At 40.4% G+C, this 24,547-nt stretch overlaps 1 protein-coding gene across 13 annotated transcripts in view; it reads right to left on the reverse strand.

Moving 5' to 3' along the window:
- diaph2 (diaphanous-related formin 2) overlaps positions 1–24,547 on the reverse strand; it is a 323,897-nt gene that overhangs the window by 133,710 nt on the left and 165,640 nt on the right. For all 13 annotated transcript variants that reach the window (XM_069531062.1, XM_069531060.1, XM_069531059.1 and 10 more), the window contains 2 exons: positions 8,431–8,532; positions 5,093–5,187 (listed from right to left, as the gene is read on the reverse strand). In XM_069531062.1, the coding sequence (XP_069387163.1) occupies positions 5,093–5,187; positions 8,431–8,532 (197 nt within the window). The remainder of the gene's footprint in view (positions 1–5,092; positions 5,188–8,430; positions 8,533–24,547) is intronic.

Below are 24,547 nucleotides of genomic sequence, written 5' to 3' on the forward strand. Positions count from 1 at the left end.
ATGCATGAATTGTAGACTATTTAAAAATGCATTAACTGTAATCACAAAGGACAATTTCCCAAGATGTGCAAATAAAACAACAAGGGAACATACGGTTGTCCAGCAGAAATATTTTAAAAGAAAAATAAGACACAAGGGGCAAAGAAAAGGCCTCCTAAACCTGGGTAGTAAAGTATTATCAGTGATCCCCTGCATGTGTACCTGATGAATACAACATTCAATAGTGCTTATTAACAAACTAAGTGTTTTGAGCCTCCTTGTGTTCCATGGCAGGAACTGTGAGGGACCATCATTGGGACCATCATTATGGTAGTTGAGACTTCCCCATTGGTGCAAAGAGGCTCTGAGGGTTTTTGGAAAATCAAAGCACCAAAGGAGAGAAAAGTAAAGTCAAAGACAGCAAGGTCATGGCCAACGATTTAAACAATGCAAGTGAGGTAGAATATGCACTTAGTTCAGGGCGTTCTGGGGGTCTTGTAGTGTCAAACTAAACACAAACACAATGCAACCAGGCCCCTGAAGCCCAGAGCACACATGGCTGACTCTTTTACACACAAATAAGGTCTACAGGACCCTTCCCTTGCTGTTGCTGCTGCCAGCCAACAATAAAAAAGAAAAGCTTTGTCAGGCTGTCAGGCCTTTAAAAGCAGACCTTTGCCAAGAGTCTCAATCTGTTTTCACAGCGCCAGTGTTCATTATTGCCTTTGATTGTTCCTTCATTTCATTGTTGTACAGAATATGATGGTGGTGTGGCTCTGATGTCTTTTTAAATTTGATGAGGCTGACCTGATATACAAAAGTGACCTCTGTCCAGCTGCACGATGAGTGTTGTAGGGAAATGAGATGGAGGGAGAAAGACACAGAGAGAGAGGTTGCATGCAAACATGCAAGAGCGTGTGTGTTTGCTCCCGTCCTTACACACACTCACTGGTGGGATGATAAATGACCGTGGAGCGGCTCCAAGATAATTGACCCCGTCTTTCCATTTGCATGTACTGTACGTATGTTTGTATGCCGGGTGCATGGAGATGAAAAAAAGTGTTGAATTGCACGGATTCATACGGAGCCTGGATGAATGTTGAGAGCCAGGACTGTCTGACAGCATTCAGGGATGTGTACATCATCTCTGAAGCGTTGATGGGCCCTAATGCAGAATAAGGAGAGCCAATCAACTCCTATCTATCTACTCTGCCAGGGTGACACATTGTAGGGGTACTTCAAGGCCAGCGAGCTGCCATATTCTGCTGACAAATCATTACATTAGACATGTCGACGGAGAAGGAAGATAATAAGATTGAGTTACAGAGTTTTAGATGCATTACGAACACCTCTTGCTTCCTTGGTTCCTTCCATTTTCACTATTCCTTCCATTTATCAATTCCCCACTTGTCACAGGTCTGTGCAAAATAACGCTGCGGAAGAATTTTGAACTGGGCCAAATTTTGCAGCACTTTATTTTCCTCTTGTGTCAAGTGCTACGAGACCAGGTAAATTGGAGCCAGTGGTTATCAGAGCTCCTGATCAATGCCTGTGAATCCAGGCAAACTTTGTAGAACTGCTGGTCAAGTACAATATATCAATTTCAAGCTTGGGGAATTCATTAGTTTAGCTTTAAATAAACAGATAAAAAGGCTCACTGAAACTATGCAAAAAAAACTGATATGTACGCGTGGTGGTACCTATGCCAACAAGGGTTTTTAAATTAGAAATCACTTTTAACACCCAATTGTTATATTTTTAATTAATAAATTAAGTGGCAGCAGGTGACATCAAGCTATCAAGCTGTGAAAAGTAACAACTAATGGAGCAAAGCAGTATTTAAACAAGTGATGATCAGAGGCAATACTGGCTTCATCTTGCATTTCTCCTTTTATTTAAATATGTTTCTTTCCTTCCATCTTGTTTTATCTCTTTTTTTTATTTGTGTGTATTTGCAGTGTACACCCCACCCACTCCTAACATTATCAAGATGGTAAATGCATTTCCTTTTGTAATTGCCCAAGCCATGCCGACGCCTTTACTCTGAATGTGTGTGTTGTCCATGTGGATAAATGGTGATTGGCGTGTGGCTGAAAGTGGGTGGTGTAGAGTGATTAATCAGCATAATGAGTGTAGATGAGCGCTGTGCAGATGGAGCCCACACTCAGGACTGTGTCACCCAGCAGGAAGTCTTTTTGCTGCCCTAACTATATTCCCTGGGGCATGTACCGTTTGCTTCCTTGTTTAATTTCTGAGCTCATTTTTGCATGATTTTATTCTAAAATCATTTCGCTCCTATTTCACAAGATGTGACTAAGCAACGTTTTCACATAAATAAAAATGTTTTCTGTCTCTTGTCAAAGTTTACCTTACAACACTGTATACATTCAGAAAACCTTTTTCTCTACGGCGAAACAAAAACTTAGGAGCAATTTGCGCTGTCCGTCAAACACCACATCTGAGATTTCAGTTCTTCACGAGAAGCAAACGCCACCGCAGCAACTGTGTGACATAAAATATCTGATTAAAGATCAGTTTCTTTGGAAGTGAGCATTTCACAAACAAAAAACAAGACAGAGGGAAACAGACCAACTTTGAGTGATATCCCAGAGCAAAGGGCAAATGTGAGGAACTGCCTCTATAATAAAATGTCAGTGGACAATTTGCCAAATCGTCATCCACCCAGTGTCACATTGCGAACATGAATGCATTTAAGATACAACATTTGATATGATGCAAGAATAAAATCCATATTCAGTCTGTGGGTTCACAATGATATTAAATACAATAATGTGAAACTTTCAATTTCTAAGCTGTCTTTCAACTTAATTGCAGGAGGTTCTGGACTCCTTCAGCGTGTCCCCTGCTCTGCCAACATATGTTCACTATGTGAGCTTGCTGTATGCAATTGTGCGCAATGTGATACCTTCTCACTGCCTTGGTCACGTTTTAGGACTTTCGGTGTGTAACTGTCGTCGGCACTGTCTCACAGCAGCAGGTATGTTACGTGAGGGGAGTATAATGCTTTTACCTTGACATTCAGACCTGGAGCAGGAGAGGGCAACATGTTTTCTTCAGTGAAGGTTTTGATTGCATTACTTTATATTCATGTACTTAGTATACAAGTGTCAATTAGATGGTAATCTTCATGGAAAATAAAGGGGAACAACTTAGTTTTAGCAAAGTTAGAGCGAACACTTGCTTATAGTGATTAATTTGACCTGGATAAATGTGATCACTAAATACAGATCCCACTACAAACATTTTCTTAAGAACTTTGTCTTAATTGTCCAGTCCTGGCATTACTCTGTCTTTAGCATTAATAAGCAGTGACTCACTTGCACAATGTGGGCTCCTTCTGCACTGATGAGTTAATGCAGTAGGTCCCCCCTTTACTTTGTGACATTAGCTTAATTCCCAGATGTTTGTTAACTCACACTCACTCTCCTGAGCCTTGGTGAGCCTGTCTCTTTGTCAGCAGCCTCAGTGTTCTGGTTCATATTTATTAAAGAGGGATATGGAAGAGGACAGAGGAACAACAGAAACTCTCTCAAACAGGGTGAGTAGCTGCTACTGTGTGGAAACAAGAACCTCCTGTTTTGAACACTGAATAAAAGGATCTTAAAAGGTTACAGCAGATGCCTGTAAATGCATCACTTCAAAAGAAGTGTGAGAATGGAAGGGGTAGCTTTTTATCTTGTCTGGGTTTGTCACAAAAATTTTTTTTGCCTTTAAATCTGTACCAGTGCCTTGTCAGCCTTGAGAAGAGCGAAAACTATTCAAGAGCTCACAGTTAAACCAGATTACTGAGCAGTTTCTTCAGTGTAGCTTGGTCAGTAGTACCTGCTGGGTGGCAAGAGAAGTGCTTTGTTCCCCTGCTATCCACGCATGCTGTAAACCAGCCCAATCGTTTGTCTGGTGCTGTGTGCAACAAGACCCCGGTGCTGAGGACACAGCTGCTCTGCTGGCAGATGGAGTATTTTTACTTTGCTATCGAAAGGCTGAAGGTTGGTAAAGGTCAACACCTTAACTTCCTTTCTCCTCCGTGAAGCAGAGGGGGGTCTGCAATCTCACAACGTTCACGCTGCACTTTCTGCCAGACCGCGAGCCAATTAAAGGTTATCAGAGCCCAAAATAATAGTCCTGCAGGGCAGCTCTCTGGATAGGACCAATCTAAATACTGTACATATTACCCCACCATTATTTACTAGTGTCTGGGATCCAAGCAGTGGGGAGGAGGCAGACTACTGCGTGAGTTATTGTTGATAAGCCATGTGGCCCTCAGTACAAAGGTAACTCTTTTATAGAATTATTTCTCCAAGGTAGGGGACACCTCTGGACTTAAGCTAGAAAGCAGCACTCGGACAATGCCCAAGGATGGTTGGAAAAAATATCTAAAAATAACAATCTTACATACAACACTTGTGCCAGCAACACAGTGAATCTCTGTCAATATTATCCTGAAATCAAATCTTCTATTTGCAGCTCACTCCTGAGGTCTACACCTTCTTCTACTGATATCGAACATAAACAAAAGATAGTAAGACTGCAGCAACGGTTGACATGAGGACACGGCAAGAAATATTAGTGCAGATTGAGGCTCACGCAGCCCAATAACGCATCTTCACCTCAGATGCACCTGCCCCGCTTTCAATTAATACTTTCTGAGACAAGAAAAACAAAAATAAAATAGGAGCAAAAACAAGTAGCCTTTAGGAGGCTCATCAATCACGGTTTAAGACAAAGGCAAAAGGAAAGGAGGGTGGAGTTGAGGAGACACTGCCAAGTCTTGTCCTTCACCATCCATTATAAGAGGATGAATGAGGGGGGGTCTCTGTGGTCCACATGAGAATGAGGAGACTGACTTGTCCAAATTCAAAAGACCATACCAAAACGTGGTTGCCAAGTTACCAGCCAGACACGGCAAATTAAAAACAAAAAAACATTTATTTTCACATGAACGTGGACAAAGAGTCGCTCTGTCACACACCCACACAGGCACATATTTCTCAGAGGATAAAAATAAGCATGTGTGTGTGTATAGATATAAGAGTGTGTGAGTGAGTGAGAGACAGTGAAAAAACTAACACACCACACTGAACATCAGTCTTACCTGGATGAGTGATTCGCTCAGTCTTTCCTCGTCCACCTCCAGCACAATGTCCCGGATCTCTTCATAAGGCAGGCGGAACGAGCCCAAGAAAATTGCTGTTGTGATGGAGAGAGAAGAGAGTCATTTCCTCTCTTTTTTCTTATTAGACTGCAGGGTTCAAAGAGACATTTCAGCACTCATCGCTCCTCAGACAAAATGACCACAGACCTAACTTGTCACTTGGAAAATCTAATACACTTTCTGCCCCTCAACGGGATAGTTTCTGTCACCCGGACGAAAAAACGGGAAGGAAAACATCAACATTTACCCCAAACAGTGAAAAGTGCCACAGTAATACCATCCCTGCTTGATTCTGAATTTAAAAAAAAATCAAATTAAAATAATAACAATATTAATTGTAAAAACAAGAAACTATTAGCTGCACCTTTTAACGATAATGGTGTCATCTAGGGAAACTATGTGGTTTTGTTTGGGCGGATGAGGAGCAGCACACTGAATCTGCCTGAGGGGACAGCCTCGTGGGTGTGTTAATCTCCAGGTGGGGTGTCTACAGTGGAAATTGGAGCTGATGGTGTATCCAGGTGGAAGTCACAGGTGGAGGTTTGGTAATGAGTTGGAGGAGACTCACTCAACAGCTGTTATACGACTTCAGCACTGGGACCTGATGTCTGCATTTTACATGCAACAAAAGGAGGTTGTGAATCTTTTCTTCTCCCTTTTAATTATCTGTTACTATGTTATCAATTCTCCTACATGTAATGCAATTACTATTGTTTTTCATGTGTGGTGTAATGTATGAACGTTAAACATCCAAGCTTTACTGTTTCAGCTTTAGTGACAGAGAACTGCAGAATAAAGGGAACATTTATACCATATAATAAAACACAAATCACCAACAAACCACATTTTTTAGCTGATCTGCATTTATTTATACATTTTAAACAATGATTTTATTATATCTTTACTGAGCTATAATATTATCTAATAGAAGTTGTCATCCTTGTTTGTTGTCTTAGTGCTGTATGTTTCTCATTGTCAGCAGATGAATCTTTTTCTTTCTATTTGCTCTGTGCCACTGTAGAGTGTGGTCAGCCTGAATCTGTTGGGTCATTTACTAGCTGCGTGATAGTCTAACTTTGGCAAAAAGAGAAGTTGTCCAAGTGAAGGTAAATTAATGCAAATTCTGCAGCACAATGCAAATTTGGTGCAGTGGTTCTCCATTGCTGCAGCTCTAACAACTAACAGCTTCTGTATCCATTGTGGAATTCATAGATTTTGAATAATTTCTATGCCTACAGAGTGTCAAAGATTTTTTAAAGACTACAGTGACAATTAATCTTTCTACCCTTTTTCAAAATTCTAAAAATGCTGAATTGTTCTACTGTTATGTAAACAGGCTACAAATGAGCTGATGATTCAAATGGGATATGATTGTTCTCGGTTTGAGGTCTGCACTTAATGCACATTGCACTCTAAATAAATCAAGAAGTATGTTCTCATTAAGTACTGAGTTATTGTTGCTGTACCCAGCTCCATGTTCCTCTATAGCTTGGATCACATAATTGCAGACTTCTTACTCTTTAAGTTCCTTTTATTCACAACATGATTTGTCCATTTATACAGAAAAAAATAATTTAGATATAATGTTTCAACCCTTTGCTTTAATAACAAAGAGCAATGAGTCACAGAATTATCCTCATTGGAGGATTATAGTCAAAATGGATCTCACTGTGTAATAATGTAAACTGTATTTTCTCAGGTCTTCATGACAAGTCAAATTCTCACCTGCAGCCTATTGTAAAAGCTACAGGTAGGGGCAGCCAGACGGACAGATGGCAGACACAATTTATTAGATGTATGAATAACCACTGTACCATGAATACTTAAAGTGGCACTGACATCACCATCATTCATGTTGTTCCACTACCCACTGAACCTTCCAAACTACGACACATGAAAGGGTTCTGCAGGAGCCAGTGACTATGATCTATCATGCTGTGTCTCAGCGACTCTGGGAAGCCGTGTAGGACAACCTCTGTCCCACCCATCGCCGCTCTGGAAGTGAGATTTTCTACACTTATTTTTGCCTCATGACAAATTGAAAGCCCATCTGCTCAGGCAGTAATCAAAGATGGCAGAGACACCTATCAACATCCTGGCAGCCCGTACACAAGTGCAGTGACATGCGCACACTGGCACATTTGGAAATGTGCACACATGCTCACAAGTGCAAACGCAAACAGACGCTGCTATGTGTCATCCTTATGTTCCTGCCACATGCCCCTAGCTGACATCAGACCCCAATATTTTGCCTGATGAACTCATTCATCCGCCCTCTGTTCATGGAAGATAATGTATCAGCAGCACACAGGATGGAAATTGGTTTTGAGGCACAAATGACTGTTGGTGTTTGTCTGATTTACATGCATACCTCTGCTTATTTTTACATTTTGGTCAACTTCCATTTCTCACCCACAGTATACAGGACCACCTATAAACACACTCAGTTTGCAGTCTACAGTGGCCGCTGCATACCCTTCTCCATGTCCTTTCAGGGAAGAAAGACATGGATAAACAAAGGGGCTCGCGTAGGGGTTGCAAGAGGTCGACCTGTAATCTTAGCAGCTGACATGCATATTTCATGAGGTGTCATCATCTACATTGTATCTCTAAGGTAAGGGCTATCAAGGCTGTGGATGAAACCTTTAAGAGATGGGAAAACAATAAGAAATACTCTACCCACCAATTAACACAACACTGCCAGCAGCCACTTAGATTCTTTTTTTTTGTGTTCTGAATTCAAACAAACATTTCATGGGCTTAAAATCAAGGGGATTCATACTGAGCTGCCAAGGCCGAGCTGTTTGTGAAATTTTGAGGCAGAAGGCCTGAAGTTAGCCCAAAACAACAAAACATCCAATCCACCATACTAAAATAAAGAGAAGCTTGGTGGTTCAGGTAAATAAACAGGCATTCACTAGACATTTAGTCCACTTGTGCTTCTAGGGATTAAAAACCCTACATGCAGCTTTAGTGCTTGGTTATGATAGAAATTTGCTTTTCACATGATTACAGACAAGGAGCTTGAACACAGTCTATATGCACTTGTGGAGACTGCTAACAACTGCCAATAAAACATTTCCCCAAAGGAAAAAAAAATACTATCAACGTTAAGGGCTTCCTACTGTTTTGTTGGGGTATGAAAAAGCCTGGAGTGGCGTGGAAAATAACACTGACACTTCTGATTTGAAAAGTCGTAGTTTAAAGAGTATGAAGTAATGGTGTTAAAGGTCTGGTGATCTGCTGCAAAATATCAAAATGTAACTGGAGATACTTACAAAGATTCTGTGCTGTCTTAGCGTCCAAGATGCGAAGCTCCTTCACCTTCTTCTTGAATTGAGGCGTCCTGTCGTCAGTTTCATCTTTCGTGTCTTTTTTCACTACAGGGGGAAAAGCAATGTTTTCACAATTAAACATTTTCAACAACTGTACGCCATGCTATTTAATCACAATGCCACACTGGCTGCTTTCAGTTGCATAAAAAAAGCAAGATTTAAATGACATTCAAAAATATTTATTCAGGATTTGCTACAACAAGGTGAAATAAAACATTTACATACATTAGAATACATTTATGCTGTTTAAAACAGGAGCGGACAGGCCAAGATGGGTAAGACAGCAACAGATGGCATAAACCAATTAAACACCATAGTTTCCATACCAGCCAACTTGAGCAATTTGGTTCAGTATCACTCTTCTCTTAATAAACAACAAAAACAAAACAGCTACTATCAACTATCTCTGAAAGCAATCTTACACAGATGCAGAGATGCATCCTACAATTAGTGCAATAATTTGAGTAACACACAGAATTGATTATTAATTCACAACCTTAAAGTAAAAACCATGCTGTGTCTTATAAAACATGCAAGAGATAAACCTTCAGTAAAGGAAGAATAAGATAAATCAGTCATCACAGTGGCTCAGTTGGTTGGGCTCTTGTTTTCCGTGTGTCCAGACCTACACTGGTAAGACTGCTACACACATGGTTTAACATAAAGCTTATAAAAGAGAGATGTGATGGATGACAGCCTGCTTCATCATCACACTGGCACTACATGATGTGCAATATCATCAGATGCAGCATCAGAGCACGATCCTTTGGATACATTTCCCCTCTTCATTTGTTTGTGTGTGCCAACATTTCTGTCATGGTGACAGTGGGTAGATGGTTGATAAGAACAGCTCTTTCCCTTAGGCCCTGTCTGTCAACTTGCTAGAGTCAAGGAGATAATTGTGTTACCCCCCAGAATCTCAATCTTCATTAAAGGATCAGTGTGTAGAATTTAATGACATTTAGTGGTGAAGTTGCATGTCTCTGTTTCGTGACTGAACACAACAGACAAATTGTTCTGAATGAAGAGAACTTTGTTTTCATAATGAAGACATTATTTAGTCCACACCCATGTCATCATGTAGTACTCTTCATTTGTACTTATACATGAGAAAAGTACTGAGAGCTGGTGAATGAGGTAGACGAATGAGAGAGAGTTGACGAATAAAGAGAGTTACAATAAAGAAACAAAAAAAAAACTGCCAAATTAAATTAAACAAAAGGGTTCCTCAGCCCCTTCTGTCTCCTCCCAATGGCTGTGGGAGAGGCAGCACGCTTTGTTGCTAATCATCACAACTGCTCTGTTTAAACTCAAGGTGGAAGTCTCCCAGGAAATGTAGAACAAACAATCTGCTCCCATAGCGCTGGCTTGCATATTTGAAGAAACAATCAAAGAGGCAACATCTCCTGGGCACCCAGAAGAAGCAATGCTGAAGGCACCTGCCTAACTCAAGTGCTTGCTGTCAACACATGTCATCAGGGATGCAGTTGTTTACTGTATTAAGAAGTGCTAAAATTGGTGTTAAGTATAAACCAACGCTACATAGAGTCTTATGTTTTGATTTTCTGTCAACATCAGAGGATGTTGCTTCAGAAACAAACAGAATTCTGCACTCTAACTTAAAAGTCTGCTCAGAGCATGAAACACAACAGGCAGATTTCACTTTGGACTCGGTGGAGCTCAGAGATGCTCATTGGCCAAATACTTTTTCTGTCGAGGGAACATTTGTGAATTCCCAGTCAATTAAAATGAAGTTGCCACAAACTGAGTAAGGAAGAAGGACAAAATGCAGAGGAAGGAAGGAAGATGTCACATGCTTCCTCTGAGCAGTGCATGTGGACTGATGGGCCCTTGAGGACCTGCACACTTTCACACTGAGAGAATGACTATAAGTGGCCGATTTCAACCAAATGGATTGCCATAACAGTTTTTTCTTACATCTCCAAACAGTTGCTGGTTACTAGAGACTACAAGCACCACATGGCACCAGACTTAGGGCAACTTACATGTTGTCTTCTGTACGTGTGCAGACGCATGCCCATCTATCTTTTTCTGCCAAGAAAGCTTAACCTGTCTAACAATGCAGGTCCATAACAGCTGATCAAAGTGCTCGCCAAAACTTAAACGTGTTTTACTTCTCGTCCAGCGGCTAAAATATAATACTCTGACAACAATGTCATCCCTCGGACTGATTTATATTTGTTAATGGAATCTCCGAAGCATTCACACTGAGAAGAGCATTTGTGATGAGTAGAGTGTGGGAGTTTTTTTTTGGCAGCTCTCTGGTTTCTTTGCAGCCATTGTGAAACATCAGATAGAAAAACATAATTTCCTTTATGAAACCTATTTTTGTTGGATTTAAAAAGAGACATATAAACACACGAGTTACAAATGGCTTATCCATAAAGTTAAAAGATAACATTTTTGATACTGTGACAGACTTTGCCTTTTAATAAAAATATCCATTCACATACATCTTTAATCGTAATAATGACAAGATTCATTGAAATAATCCGTCTCTGTTCGACATATGTGTGTGCAATTTATAAGACCTTTCCTTAAATTCCTTAGCCACATATCAAACATTGGAGGATTCGCAGATTTCCAGAACTGTAGCAGCACTTTTCTGGATGGCAGTGTGGAAAGTTAAATGGTCTAGGCTTCTTTCCAATCCATCAGTCTTACTGACTGAACCACCCCAAAACAGCAGTTATAGAGACAGTGGAAGAAGCCAAAGAAAAGCCTCAGCAAAAAAGTCAAGTAAATGACCCTGAAGTTTGAATTGTATCAAAGCACCTCAAATTTATTGAAATACAGTAAAAAATCAAATCAAATACAGGTTTTCCACACAAATTTCAGAATCTGTTCTTTGTAAAAATGAGACACTGCTTTTTAGAATATCACACAACAGTCAAAAGAGTATCCAAAGCAGAGATTTCTGCTCGTACCATGGGACATTAGCCGAGGAAAGGTGTTGCAGAAATTTTAGAAAGCAGAAGAAATGTGAAGACTGAAGTTGAAATTTCTGCTGCAGTTACTGAAAAGAGATTAGGTGATTTCTAACAGTGAAAAAACTCCCTTCCTCCTCCAAACTGTGAAGACTGGGCCCTCCTGACCTTGTTTAAATCATTCCAGGTTCTCCAAGACCTTTTTAATATCGATATCACTGAAGACCAAACATATAATTAGTTAGATTTTTTTGGAATTGTGGGAGACCAATGAAATACTTATGTGTCAGGTTGTCTTACAAGCTATAATATTTATTGCTATTTATATTTTCAGGAAACCCCATGAAACACTGGAAAAATCTGTTGAAATATTAACAATGACTTCCAAGCTTTGCACCCCACTGTATAATACAGTTCAACTACCACATAGCTGATTCTTGGACCAGATGGCCCTCTATGGGAAATAATCAGGTCAAATGCATTTAACTTGATATTGGCCACACAAGGTTAAGAAAAAGACAAGCACCTATGGATGATAAATCATTAGTGTTTCAGACTGATTCATTGTGAAATATTAACTTACGGGGGTGAGGAGCTTTGAGATGCGTGTCAAGGAGGAAGTGTTTCAAAATGATGTTTTAACAAAAACATGAAAGATTCATTGGAGCCAACATAAACACATGAAGAGAAGTCTCTGGTGAGAATACACATTCCATTAACTGAGGGGGAGTGAATGCTTGCTTCATGCCAAAAGGAGTCACCAAACTGATAGAGCTCTCATTGAAAAACTACATGACTATTTGAGCAAAAACAGATTTGGCTTATTAACGATGACTTGGCAACTATGTTAAGCCTTCTCTGTGGGGCTTGGACTGAGGTATACCCTTGGGAAGTGCTGTGATAAAGAGAGTTCTCCAACACTTGGACATCCAGTCTGTTTGCTGGCCCAGAATCACAATGCTGGTTGCCTTCCATGCGATATCTCCCTCAAGACGTTCACAAAACCCAGGGCATTACAAAGCTAAACACTACCACATGTTCACTTCCGGACATAGACTATCCGACTGAGCACCGCTACCAGACACCATAAATGTGGGGGCCTTGAAAAGAAATAAGAGAAACTGCAGATGACAGGTCTTCAACAAACATATTTAAAGGCAAAGGAACACAGAGTGGAACAGACAATGTGGAGTCTGGTCCTCTACGAGGCAATTTATTCCCTCAAATGTGCAATCTGCCTGCAAACATGTGCCCTGTCCTCCATCTCAGGGACTCACAATGAGGATTGAGCTGCTGGAGAGCTGCCAGCCTGTCTAAAGGAGATGGATTCTGAGGAAGAATCACTGGCCTTGCCTGATCCACAGAAATACCAATTCCACAGAGGTGTTTTATGTTGCAAATAAAAATGTTTTATGTTGCATTATTAAATATTTGTTAAATAGATGTTGATTATCTATCAACTGAATGATGTGTTGTTCAACTGTACTGCAGTGTACAAAGGTGTGCGTCTTTTCTTTAGCCCACCCTCATTGATTTGAAGGGGCTGGTCAAAATAATAGAGACAAAACACCATGTAGTTCAGCAGCAGAACAAATTATAGCCTCAAAAACTGTTTAATATTCACCACTTCAATAGACTTTCAATAAAAAGTGAACATTGGTAACCATTGTGAGTGTATGTACGGGGAAGTGACAAGAGTTGGATGTATGGCTACAACCCAGAGACCAATGTAAGTGTGACTAGGACTCTGCTTACGGTTTTCGTTGACATATGCTGGTTTATGAGATCCTGAATTCATCTTCCTGGATGAGATTGTTTCATTCTGCTCCGTTCTGAAGCATCTGACAGAGGACATTTTGTGAGACAGACCTGAACTCTGGAAAGATTGCAACCAGGTACTCCATCATGAGAATGGGCCCAATCATTGTGAATTGGAAGTCTGCACATTATTTGGCCAAACCAACTCAATCATAGACCTCCATCCGCCCTGCTCTACGTATTTGGCTCCCTGCGACTTTGCCATCTTCCCAAAAATGAAATTCAAGCTGAATGAGATTGCGATCCAATGAGATCCAGCGTGTGTCACAGATGGTGCTTGACACTCTTACGGATCAGGACTTCCAGGGAGCATTCCAAGTGTGGCAGAAGTGCTGGAAGGGATATATTGCGACACAAGGTGACTACTTTGAAGGGGATGGAATCATAACTTAAATCAGATACGGTTTTAACTTGTGAGAGGTGAAGCCTGTGAACTTTTAGATTGCAGCTTGTATATATAGATGTTACGTTTGCGTGTGTGTTTGAATGTGTGTTATTAATCCTTTGAAATTAAGTATGTCTACATAGAAAATCATAGTGAACCAAATATTTTTTGCTAAACATCTCATGGCTTGATAAAGAATTGTGGGAGGGCAAAACAGTGTCTGGCCCAGTCATTACTGGAATAATGAGTAACAGTTCCAAAAACACAGAGCACTCTAAAGACCTGAACGCACCCCTTGACCAGTCATATCCAGCTGTAACCAATTTCTCCTGTAAACAAAGGCTAAACAGAGGTTGATTTCTCAACCCCAGAGCCATACACACAACTTCATCAAATCCTCCTCCTATCTTGGTTCTCAAAAGCATACTCTCTCACACAAATCCCTCTCACTTAGAGACATTAACATTTTTTTTCACTTTCAGTTTAAAATTAGCATTGATTGTGTGTCAAAAGGCAGAAAACATTTTCTTTGCTTACTTTGTTTTTATAACTAAACATGTGCTCTTCTCTCATAGCAATGACACATAGACTTCAAGTTATTTGGAGAAGTTATTTGGTCTGCTAGTATATAACCTTGAAATTACAGAAGTGCCAAAGCTGTTTTTTTTTACTTCTCAGCTCAAGGTGAACCATTAGATTGGAGCTGCAGTTGGGGGAAGAGATGGAGCTCTCAACCATGCAATCATCATCATCCCTAATGATAACAGGGAGTGGGGGAAGTGGCTGATAATGATAATGATGATGGAAACTGTGGATAGTGTGGTAAGTATGAGTGCATGCACACTCGTGTGTGTCAAAACACAGTTCCAAAAATATGGATGCACCTGTTCACTTTTTAGGCATGCTAGTTTTCAGGAGCTATCTGTCCTGCCATCGAACCCATCTGGTTCTGGTTATCTAGATGTTTGAATAAAAGGTGTGTATATGGAGCAGGATATGTCCTGCAGAGTGACACTGTGACCTGTGGGCCAGTAATGTTTTCAGTATGCAGGGAGAGGCTCAGCCCACGGTGGAAAGAACACAGCTGGACCTGGACCAGAGCCCAGTAAGAAAAACTCCTACTCTTACTCTTCTAATTGAAACAACACAGATTTCCCTTAGTGACCCACTTCCCAGTTTCTTTACAAAGAGGGGAATCTTTTCTTGTGTCATTAATAAGAATATAACTAAATGTAAACCCTGACAAATGTTCTGTTTTACTGTTGATATTGAGTTTTATGTCAAGTGAAGTATCTAAAGCCAATAGCCATTTGATCTTTTTACAATTAAGTTTTTGCATTGATTACAGGGGATGGGACGATGCTGCAGTGTCTCTTGTGGGTCACAATCTTCCATTACACCAAACAAAGAACAAATTAGTCCAAAACAGACTGTGGAATTGAAATAAATAACCAAAACAAACCAATGTTGAACACACACAGTGACAATGATATGGATCTTTGTATAGCAATTCAACAAGTGCATTTAATCTGCCTACATCTACACACGACTGTTGTTCTCTTTCTCAGAGGCACAGAGTGTGGGAAGGCTCTGACTCTGCCTCTTAAATTGGACATGGAGACATGCTCCTGGGGGCAGTGACTGGACTGAGCTTGACAGCCAATCAGTTTGAGGAAACTATTCTCTGGTTGTGCCAGGGCAGCTCGTTGTGACCCAATGCGCTTGAGCACTGGTGAGAAGGCATAAGCTGATGGTCCAAATGGCTGCCCCTGGCGTCCGCTAAGACCCAGGCATGCTGTCCACCTTAAGCATTCAGCAGACAACTCAGAAGCTCGGCTTGTGTCACTGTGAGGGAATGAAGAACAGAGATTTGAAGCTAAGGCTGTTCCTTGGACAGCTGGCAGGATTACTGATGTCCCCATGGTCTCTATTACCACTCCAACATCGTGCTACATGGGACCAAGAACAGAAAGAATCCCAGAAAAATGGTGATAGAGGCTTTTTGAGATGTGCACCTATACAGCTCATCACCTTTTAGATATTACATACAAATAGAAATATCAGCATCCAGTTCAGCCCTGTGGTTTCACAGATACATGTTTGGCCTTGTAGCCAGGCAATTTACAAAAACACCTTGGTTTACAATGAATCAGATTCTATCCTTATTTCAACAGTCAATGTTCTTACAGTGAACTGTAAATGCATTGTATCATTCAACACACAGGTGAAATAGGACAGAAGATCTCCTGGATTCCATTTATACTGTCTGCTACACAAGAAAAAATGCTTGGGTTTTGTCTGTGCAGTGAGTGTCCTACTTTGGAGCATGTTCGACAAGGTTGCATTTTGTTCATTTGTTAGCTGACAGAACATAATCTGCCCTCTTTCTTTTATAACACAGATATTCCTCTACCCTTTCAGGCACGGCCCTCTTCTGTGTTTTTGATTACTTGTTTATTACTTCAGTATGGAAATAGGATGCTAAACAAGTAAGAAAATAGAACTTTGATGTTTGTTCTGTCACAAGACATTTGGTACTATCAAAGTAAGATCACTTAAACTTTAACTGCTTGGGTTTTTATTCAGGCAACATCACTATTGGTACATTTTCTCTCAACCATGGATTAAAACCTAACTAACTGTAAACTGTGGCCTGTGCAACTTTGAACTGTCGAGGGCCATACCCACTAATAAAGAGACGGAAAAAAGCTAATAACATCTACATTTATTTAATTTAGGCTCTCTCTCAATGCAATCACCTTTTCCTTTTTGTAAAAAAAATAAAACATGCAGGTGTATCTAAGCAAACAGCTAAGACGAGTGACTCATGAAAGGTTGTCAAACAAGGAAAAGACAACCATGCCTATGTTTTATTTTTAAGAAATTCACTCAAGTATTATCTCTTCTTCTTGTGAAGGTTAACCGATAGGTTGATCCAATTTGTCTACTGAGGCATGAAAGGACTTAAGAAATACTTCACATTTCTGTGCTGGAAAATGTCAAGGTTTGCTGAGAGATGTGGGCAAGAGGAGGGAGAATAACTTTTTCTCTTTCTGGCAGCTTGACTTTACGCTTGTTAGTAGAAATAGGTTTATCCTTGGCAATCAACACAGGGACAGACATAAACAGTATAGCTGTAAGTCCCCAATCACATACAAGACAGCTGGTGCCATGTCTGCCACTAAAATGCATGCAGTGCAGACCCGCCCCCCCCCCCCCCCCCCCACACACACACACACACTCACATACATGTACATAGAATAAAAAAGCTGGGTCCACAATGTCGTTGAGGCTTCATTCATGTCAACTCTTGGTAAATATTCCTCACACAGCTGCAGAGAAGCATGTTCTGGTGACATGAAGGTGTCAAAGCAGGCCTGCCCTGATTAAAGATGCACCATGCGGCACCTGGGGATGGAGTTAAAAGCGAGGCAGGGAGAATATGAGCATAAAGAGAGGCACTCAGTCGTGAACTGCATTTGTATCTAAAACATGCAGAACCTCACCTGCCCCGATGTTTGCCACGACTACTTCTCTGTCTATCTTTCTCTTATAGCTTATGCTCTTTCTTGATGAATACACGTGCTTTATGGCTGTTTTCAAACATTTTGATTAAACCCAGTAACATCTTCATTGCAAACGCTGCATTGTGACCATCATGCCCAAAGCCCTCCAGGCACAGTCAGCCACTATTAGCGTCTAAACATTTTGTGTCACAGTAAGCACTGAACAGAAAAATGTCAAAACTAGATATCATACTGCTGTAAATACATTGATAGGAACCTTACAGGTTCCTGTTTATACACATATGCTTATAATTAAAGCGATAGAGTATTTTAAAGAGTAATTGGGGAGTACTTGTGTGCTTTGTGTGGGTGTTGTGTCCATGTATTCAGGGACAATAAATAAAGAGGAGGAGAGGCAGAAGGATAATAAAAAGAGGCCTAAAAATACAGAAAAACAAGAGTGAAAGAAAAAAATGAAAAACATGAGCGATTTCGACCACAAGTACAACTCTTGCTACGAAAAGGCCTGCATCAGAACTGACTCAAACACTGTGGCTTTGTAGTACATGGGAAATACTTCCTATTAACTTCAGAGAAGTCCCTTCTTCCATTGACTTCGAACAGACATATAATAGGAGACGTGAAAGACATAATTGTAGCTAGAGATACTATGAAAATGACAGGATCTCTTAGATACACGACGAGACCTTGATGAGTGCTATGAAAGAGCTGAACTGTAAATAGACGCACACAAATGGACACCTCATGTGTAACTGACATGCCATTATAATTCTATGACATAAAAAGCAGCGAACCAGTAATTATTTTAAATTGGGATTACAAGAGTGCACCTCCTGACACTACACAATGCACAGTACAGGGTCCAAATCTGGATTACAATTATCCTTTGTTTAGTCAGCGAGAAGATCAACAGGTTAGTCAGGCTTAATGAGTGATAATTACAGACTTGCTTTCGTACTAAAAGAGACGGCAGGAGGTCAGAACCCTGTATGTAAAGCAGGCTTTTGTGTCTGACAGTGCACATCTGTTGACTCCAGTAGTTGTACTGTGATTGGATTCTGGACTTGTGCTCCAGTGGCATTAGGGGTGCCCGTGGTGTTTTTGGGCACTGAGCACCGCAGACAATTTAAGTGTAGCCCACCTCTTACTGAGTCACGCTCCAGTGCTGCTGTCTAGATGACTTGGATGGGCTCCTGTATTAACCTGTTGGCAGTAAAAAGGATGCTGAGCTACTGAGTAAAAAGCCATACTTTTGATGTAGTGGGGAAAAAAGTAGCTGATACATAATGACACCCAGGAAATGATATGATGATGATGTGATCAATGTAGATATTTAATTTAAACATGAGAATGCTCTGAGAAGACATGTCAAGTTATGTTTCCTTCATCTCTGATCTCCGGCGAAAAAAACAAAAAACACTTCCCAGTGAAGTTACTCAAGTCGAGGAAAATGAGCAAATAAATGCAATAAACTATTTTTCTCAGTATATCTTTTTCTAGCAAGATATCAGAGATGTCTATCATGGCGATGTGTAAGATGAGCAGGGAGCTAAGTGATGTATAGCTCAGAAAATCAAAATAGCCTCCATTAGGTCACTGAGCCGTCATCAAAATTGCGTGAGGGCATGTGGTGAAACATATACTGTGCTTTAATAAAGTTGCTGTGGTGTGCTGATCAAAAGCAAGTACACAGGCTTCTGCTGCTCTAAGCCTTTTCAGTAGGTGCTGCTAGATGAAGGGGAACTGCGTGAGGGCAAATACATATCCAATGGCATAAGATGATCTCTGGAATGTGTGTTCTCTGTGTAGTTTATTTGGCCTGGTCAGCCTACTTTACTGCTATCTCTCCCTCTCTCTCTCACACACACAAACACACACTGGCCTTGATCTTGACATGTGCCTTTAGAATTTTTTGACTCACTGGTACAATCCCCACTCTGGCTGACTGAAACAACCTCTGTAAACAAAAACTCAGATATATATGAGCACAAATCCACATAAGAATATGCACACACTTAAAATTGCACATACAGACTACATAAAACAGAAAAAAAACAGATCAATGTGAATTCTCAAAGTGTTCCACTCCCACCTGTTATTTTGTCCCTAATAGCCAAAACAAACAGATAAACACAGGTTGTGCTCGCACCTGATGTTTGTCTCCAGTCAGCTGTCAGGTGGACTTTATCGATGTTCCTTTTTGCCTCGGACATATCAAGTCTAAGTGCACACATGTTAAAGATAAATTGCTAAATTTTGCCAAAACAAATTGTACAAGAGAAAAAAAAGCTAAATCATACTGACATTTCTCCAGCAGTCACAAAGACAGAATTGGGTTGAAATGCAAGAAATGTGGGGAAAAATACAGCCCAATACACACAATCTGTTTATGTCATGGCACATCTATTAAATGCTTGATATAGTGCACACAGTAAAGCACATGCAGCGCTTTGCACACTGCAAAACAAAATTTTGGTAGCTTCCGAGAGCACTATATCAAACTCGTTGCTGTTTAACGCGGGAAAGATGCCAGGCTATTCATCACACTGCATTACTGCACCGTCCTCTGCAGTCGACTATCTCTAAATAAATTATATTTCTACATTTGATATGCTTTTATGACACCACTCTTGTGAAAACACACTATCTAAAACACTGCCATTACAGCTCTTAAACGGCAGAGTTTGTGGTGCTTTGACATGTAAGTACATCACTTAAGCAATTTGTTGCTCTAAACAGTTACTGCTGCCATTCTCTTAAGTACCAGCCCCTGGACCGATGCGCTCAACCTGAGAAATGTGTCCGAGGGAATCAACATGAACTGTACAAATATATGCACTAACAAGTACTTCACTGTGCCATGTTCTATGGTTCACACAGTGCTGACTGTCTTGATTCACTGATTTGAAAACCAATGTGGAAAAACATGACAGAAATCAAATTCCAGAAAACAAAAGGACAATCGCTTTTAAAACTTGACAATGACACTGATCCACGTTCATGTTTGAAAAGAAAGCAGAGCATGATTGCATTCTTGTTCCTTTCTCTACTTTGTATCATATCTCCGCTTGATTCACACTGATCCAGGCAGTGCTGGGAGAGGAGGCACAGGATAAGCTTCCCTATCAGAGAAGGTGGAGGAAGGGGGAAAGGATATACAGCAGACTCCTGCCAGAAATCCTTCACTACTGTAATGCAGAATTGCCTGTGTGTCCATGTATGTATGTGCATGATTTCATTACCTGTGCACACTACTGATAGAGGAGGCATTTTCCTCATCCTGATACAGTTGCCTCATCTTTTTCAACCCAGGAGTTTCTGGTGGGGCTGGGGCTCTTGTGAGAAAAGTGGGAACCACTTCACCACAGTGTTTGTCAAAGAAAGAAGCAACCAAAAAGGAGCCAAATTTTAAGACTGAATTAAATAAGAGACATGAATTCAAGTTTAATAAGAAATACCTAAATCCTCAGCTATGTTTGAGGTCAGATAATGAAAATTTCCCAGCATCTTCCTCTCTGACTGCTCAGAAAATGTTAATATTTTATTTATTGAAATTCAAATTAAAATATGACCTTTTACCAATGTTGTTTATTTTTAATTTATAGATAATCTAATGTTAAATGTTAATGGATTAAAAAAACAAGATATTACTTTTCATCTAAATTGTGTCCTGTACTAACATATCCTGCATTGAGCACTCCTTAAATTTCACTTTAAGAAAAGTTGTGATTATAAATTCCTCCAAGTGTTCAACCACAGAAACGTAAGAGTCCATCTTCTTTCACAAGATCTTCAAACAAGAACAGTTAACAAGAAACACACTCAGAAAATTAATCTTCCGAGTTGCACATGCCTTTCAAGACCCAGCAAATTGCATGGCAGCATATTTCAGAGAAACAGGTGGCAGCATGTGTTTTTGAGGCTTATGACTTCCCATACCACCCACAATCAGCACCGTCCTCTAGGACTTCAAACACTCCCTCTGTTCTCCAAACCCTCCAGTCCCCGCTCTCTCGGGAAACCAAGCACCTGGCCCAGAGTTTCATATTCCTCTCAGGTGTCTTCCACAGCATTGCACTAGTCTGATATGCATGCATATTAAGTACTGTATTGGCATTCTTTTTTCTCCAATAGTTGCTATTTTACTTTCAAAGTAGGCCACCACTGAAGGACAGAGCACCGTTTCTGCCTTCCAATTCCATCAGATGGAGGATGAGTGGTCTCCATATCCCCTCAGCTTTATAGTGTTTGTGCAATGGAAACTTTCAGAGAAATCCTAGTTTAGCCTCATGTTTATGGCATTATCATGATACGTACAAGCCACAAATCCATCATATTAATCAAGCTGAAAAAACAAAACACTAAGTACATATACATACACTTTCCACATCCTTAATTTGTGATTCCTTCCTCTTCTTCTCCTCCATAGTCTCCCAACCTCATCCTCTCTATCCAGCCTCTACCTCTGCTGAAGGTAGCTGTCTTCTTATCAGAGCTGGAAGCTCACAGAGAATTCCCAGTGGCCATCCATGGGCTTCAGCTTTAAGGAACTCCACGCATTTAAAAGCAACAGAGGAAACCCATGCTGACTCCATTTCCCAGGGGTACACAGTGCACAGTGGAAGGCAGTGGATACATTACATCTACCGCTACTTACAAATTCAGAGTCATGAGACACTGTTGCATTCAACACACTGGTTAAACTTTGCTTTCCAATGATGCAAAATCCATTTTGATGTATAATTAAACTTTAATAGGCAATGAGTGTGGTTATCGAGCAAAAACTTCTGGTTCTCCAAGGGAAGGCCAGAGTGAAAGCAGTTCAGAAAATGCATCATTTAGCAAATTATCATGCATTCAAATTTTGAAGTCAGACAAAAATAGATGAATCAGACAAAAAATACTGTTCTGTACATCTTGCTGGCCAGCCCGATGACACTACTGAATTCTAGAAAAACGCATGCCAATAGAATTTCACCACCTACAGAAAAAAAGCCTAATATTTCTCATAGACACTCGGCTCGGTGTTAAATGTCGATTAAACCATCTCTTGAGAATCTTCATTGAAAACAAACATCGTGATCCCGCTGTGAGCCGAGGGTTGTTTAGAGGGCGGGACAATCAAAACACTCCTCACTTTGAAAGTTGGGCAGAAATTCACAGGAATATGTGCTTTCTAAGATACTGGATGAAATAATTGTCGGCAGTGAACGCAGTGTTTTACCATCTGTCTACTGAAAAAGATGTAAAGGACTGTGGGTACTTACGTTAAGACGGGGGAGCTCTCTGGTTTATATAAGGATAAAGAACCATGGGATCCTGGGTAGTCTTAAGTAGTTAATTTGTTGAGTTGATTTTTTACTGTACTTTATTTTATAAAAGGAATTACATATCCAGCTGATCATGAAAAAAACAGCTATTTAATAAGAGTTGTAATTCCTGTTTGAAGACAAAGGCGTGGGCCACAGAAGAACTTAGAACATCAATTAAGAGCAGTTTTGGCAGAAAGACTCGGCGGGAGGGAGAGGTTAAGTGAGCTCATAGGCAAGAGCAATCACTCGCATGGCTCCTGGCACACTAAGAAAGGCACACTAAAATGGCTCATGCCTCTGTTGTAAACAATAGGGGGTCCTTACCTGAGACAATGTTTGGAAATTACTTAACATCCTCCGCTCGGGTGTGAAAACTGCTTTGCTACATTTAAACCTCAAATGGTCCGTATTCCTCAGATGATTGTTTGGCCCCGACATGAAGAGCACATTTAACTCATGTATGTATTGCAGAGGCCGCTGAACACATGCAGTGCCGTCTGCTTTATTTGCTCTCCTCTGTAGCAGTGTGAATCCTGCTGGGGAGACGGTTGTACTTTTCCATCTAATGTAATACTATCACCCTGTCTCCAAAACCCCAGCTGCTCCCTCCGTCTTCACCTCTTCTGCCCATCACTTGAAACATCTGGATTGATTTTAGAAGGTCAGGGCTGGTGAAGCAGAAACTGTCAGTGGACGTTGTCTTGATGTGTGTCATGGAATGGAGCAAAGAAATGCCACCCTCAGATGGACCTGGAAATAACATTTCTGTTGATAATATAGAGCTGGAGAAACCGTCTGCTATGGAAAAAGGTGGGAAATGAGAGCTATAGACACTTGGCTGTGTTGATATGAGAAAATAAGAGCCTCACAGTGGTCCATAAAGCTGATTATTTTTATCTTTATAGAACAGAATTTATTATCCATAGAGGTTTAAGAAAAGTAACATTACTGGTCCCAAAATCCAGGCGACTGAATAGCTGACAATATCAAATCATTCCTGTCTACATATAATTACCTAATGGAACCGAATCTCCTTCTGCTCATATAAAGTCTCGCAAAAATGTGACAAGACCCTTTTTATTTTTCAGAACAAAGAAAGCCTGTAGGTGAAGGAAGCTGTGCTTCCAAAGCCCCTTACTAGAATAACTATATTTTTTTATTATGAGCTTCTTTATTAGGTGTGTGCTTTTGGGTCCTAGCTCATTTCTTCAGGGGCAAACAAATGTAAGCTAAGCACTAGTAACACAGTCCCTCCCACCCATCTCACCATGCCAATACTTCCCTCTTAATTCCCTCCCCCTCCCTATCTTCCATTCCCTTTCACCCCTCCTCCTGGATTAAAAGCTCTTAATTTTCACTAATTACACAAACTAATTTCTTTTTCTTCATGTCTCGGCATTTCTCCTTGTTTTTCTCCATGGGCGCATAAACACGTTTTGAAACTGGGTTTAATATGTCTGCCTTGTGAGGGTTTAGGGCCTTTAATGGACACAGGGCTTGTTTGATAAGTCTCCACTTCATCACACACTTTATTAATTAAAGTTTATATTACATTAGAAACAAAGTTAAAGCTGTTTGCTCCCCATTGATGGTTTCATGTAGCTGCATATCTATGGCCAATTAATTGGAGTCTTGCCTCCCCCGTTTGGATTTTTTGCCTTGTTTGACAAAAGTGTGTTGAGGTTAGCTTCAGGCGATTTCTTGCAAGCAGCAGCAATTCACTGCAATTGTAATCCAGAATTATCAGACTCTTGACTGAACTAGCAATTTAAAAAGGTGTCCATTGAGTTAAACTTTCTCAAATGTCTTTTTCCAATGTTGCTGCAGCAAATGAGGCCAAAAGTGCACAAAATGTCAAAAATTCATCATACAAAAAATAAAACAATAACTAAATCAGAATAAACAGAAAAAAAAGGGTGTGCATTTTCAACCTATGAGAAGTCACAGCTACAGATTTAAAAATCTGATCCCACTGCGTAACATTATTCACCTATTGGAAGTTTATCCTATGGACATTCACTGTACTGTTCCAAATGATGGGCTATGCTGTTTCCTAATGAAGGTAAAGCT

Source organism: Paralichthys olivaceus, chromosome 9 (genome assembly GCF_024713975.1).
Source record: "Paralichthys olivaceus isolate ysfri-2021 chromosome 9, ASM2471397v2, whole genome shotgun sequence".
In the NCBI taxonomy this organism is placed as follows: Eukaryota; Metazoa; Chordata; class Actinopteri; order Pleuronectiformes; family Paralichthyidae; genus Paralichthys; species Paralichthys olivaceus.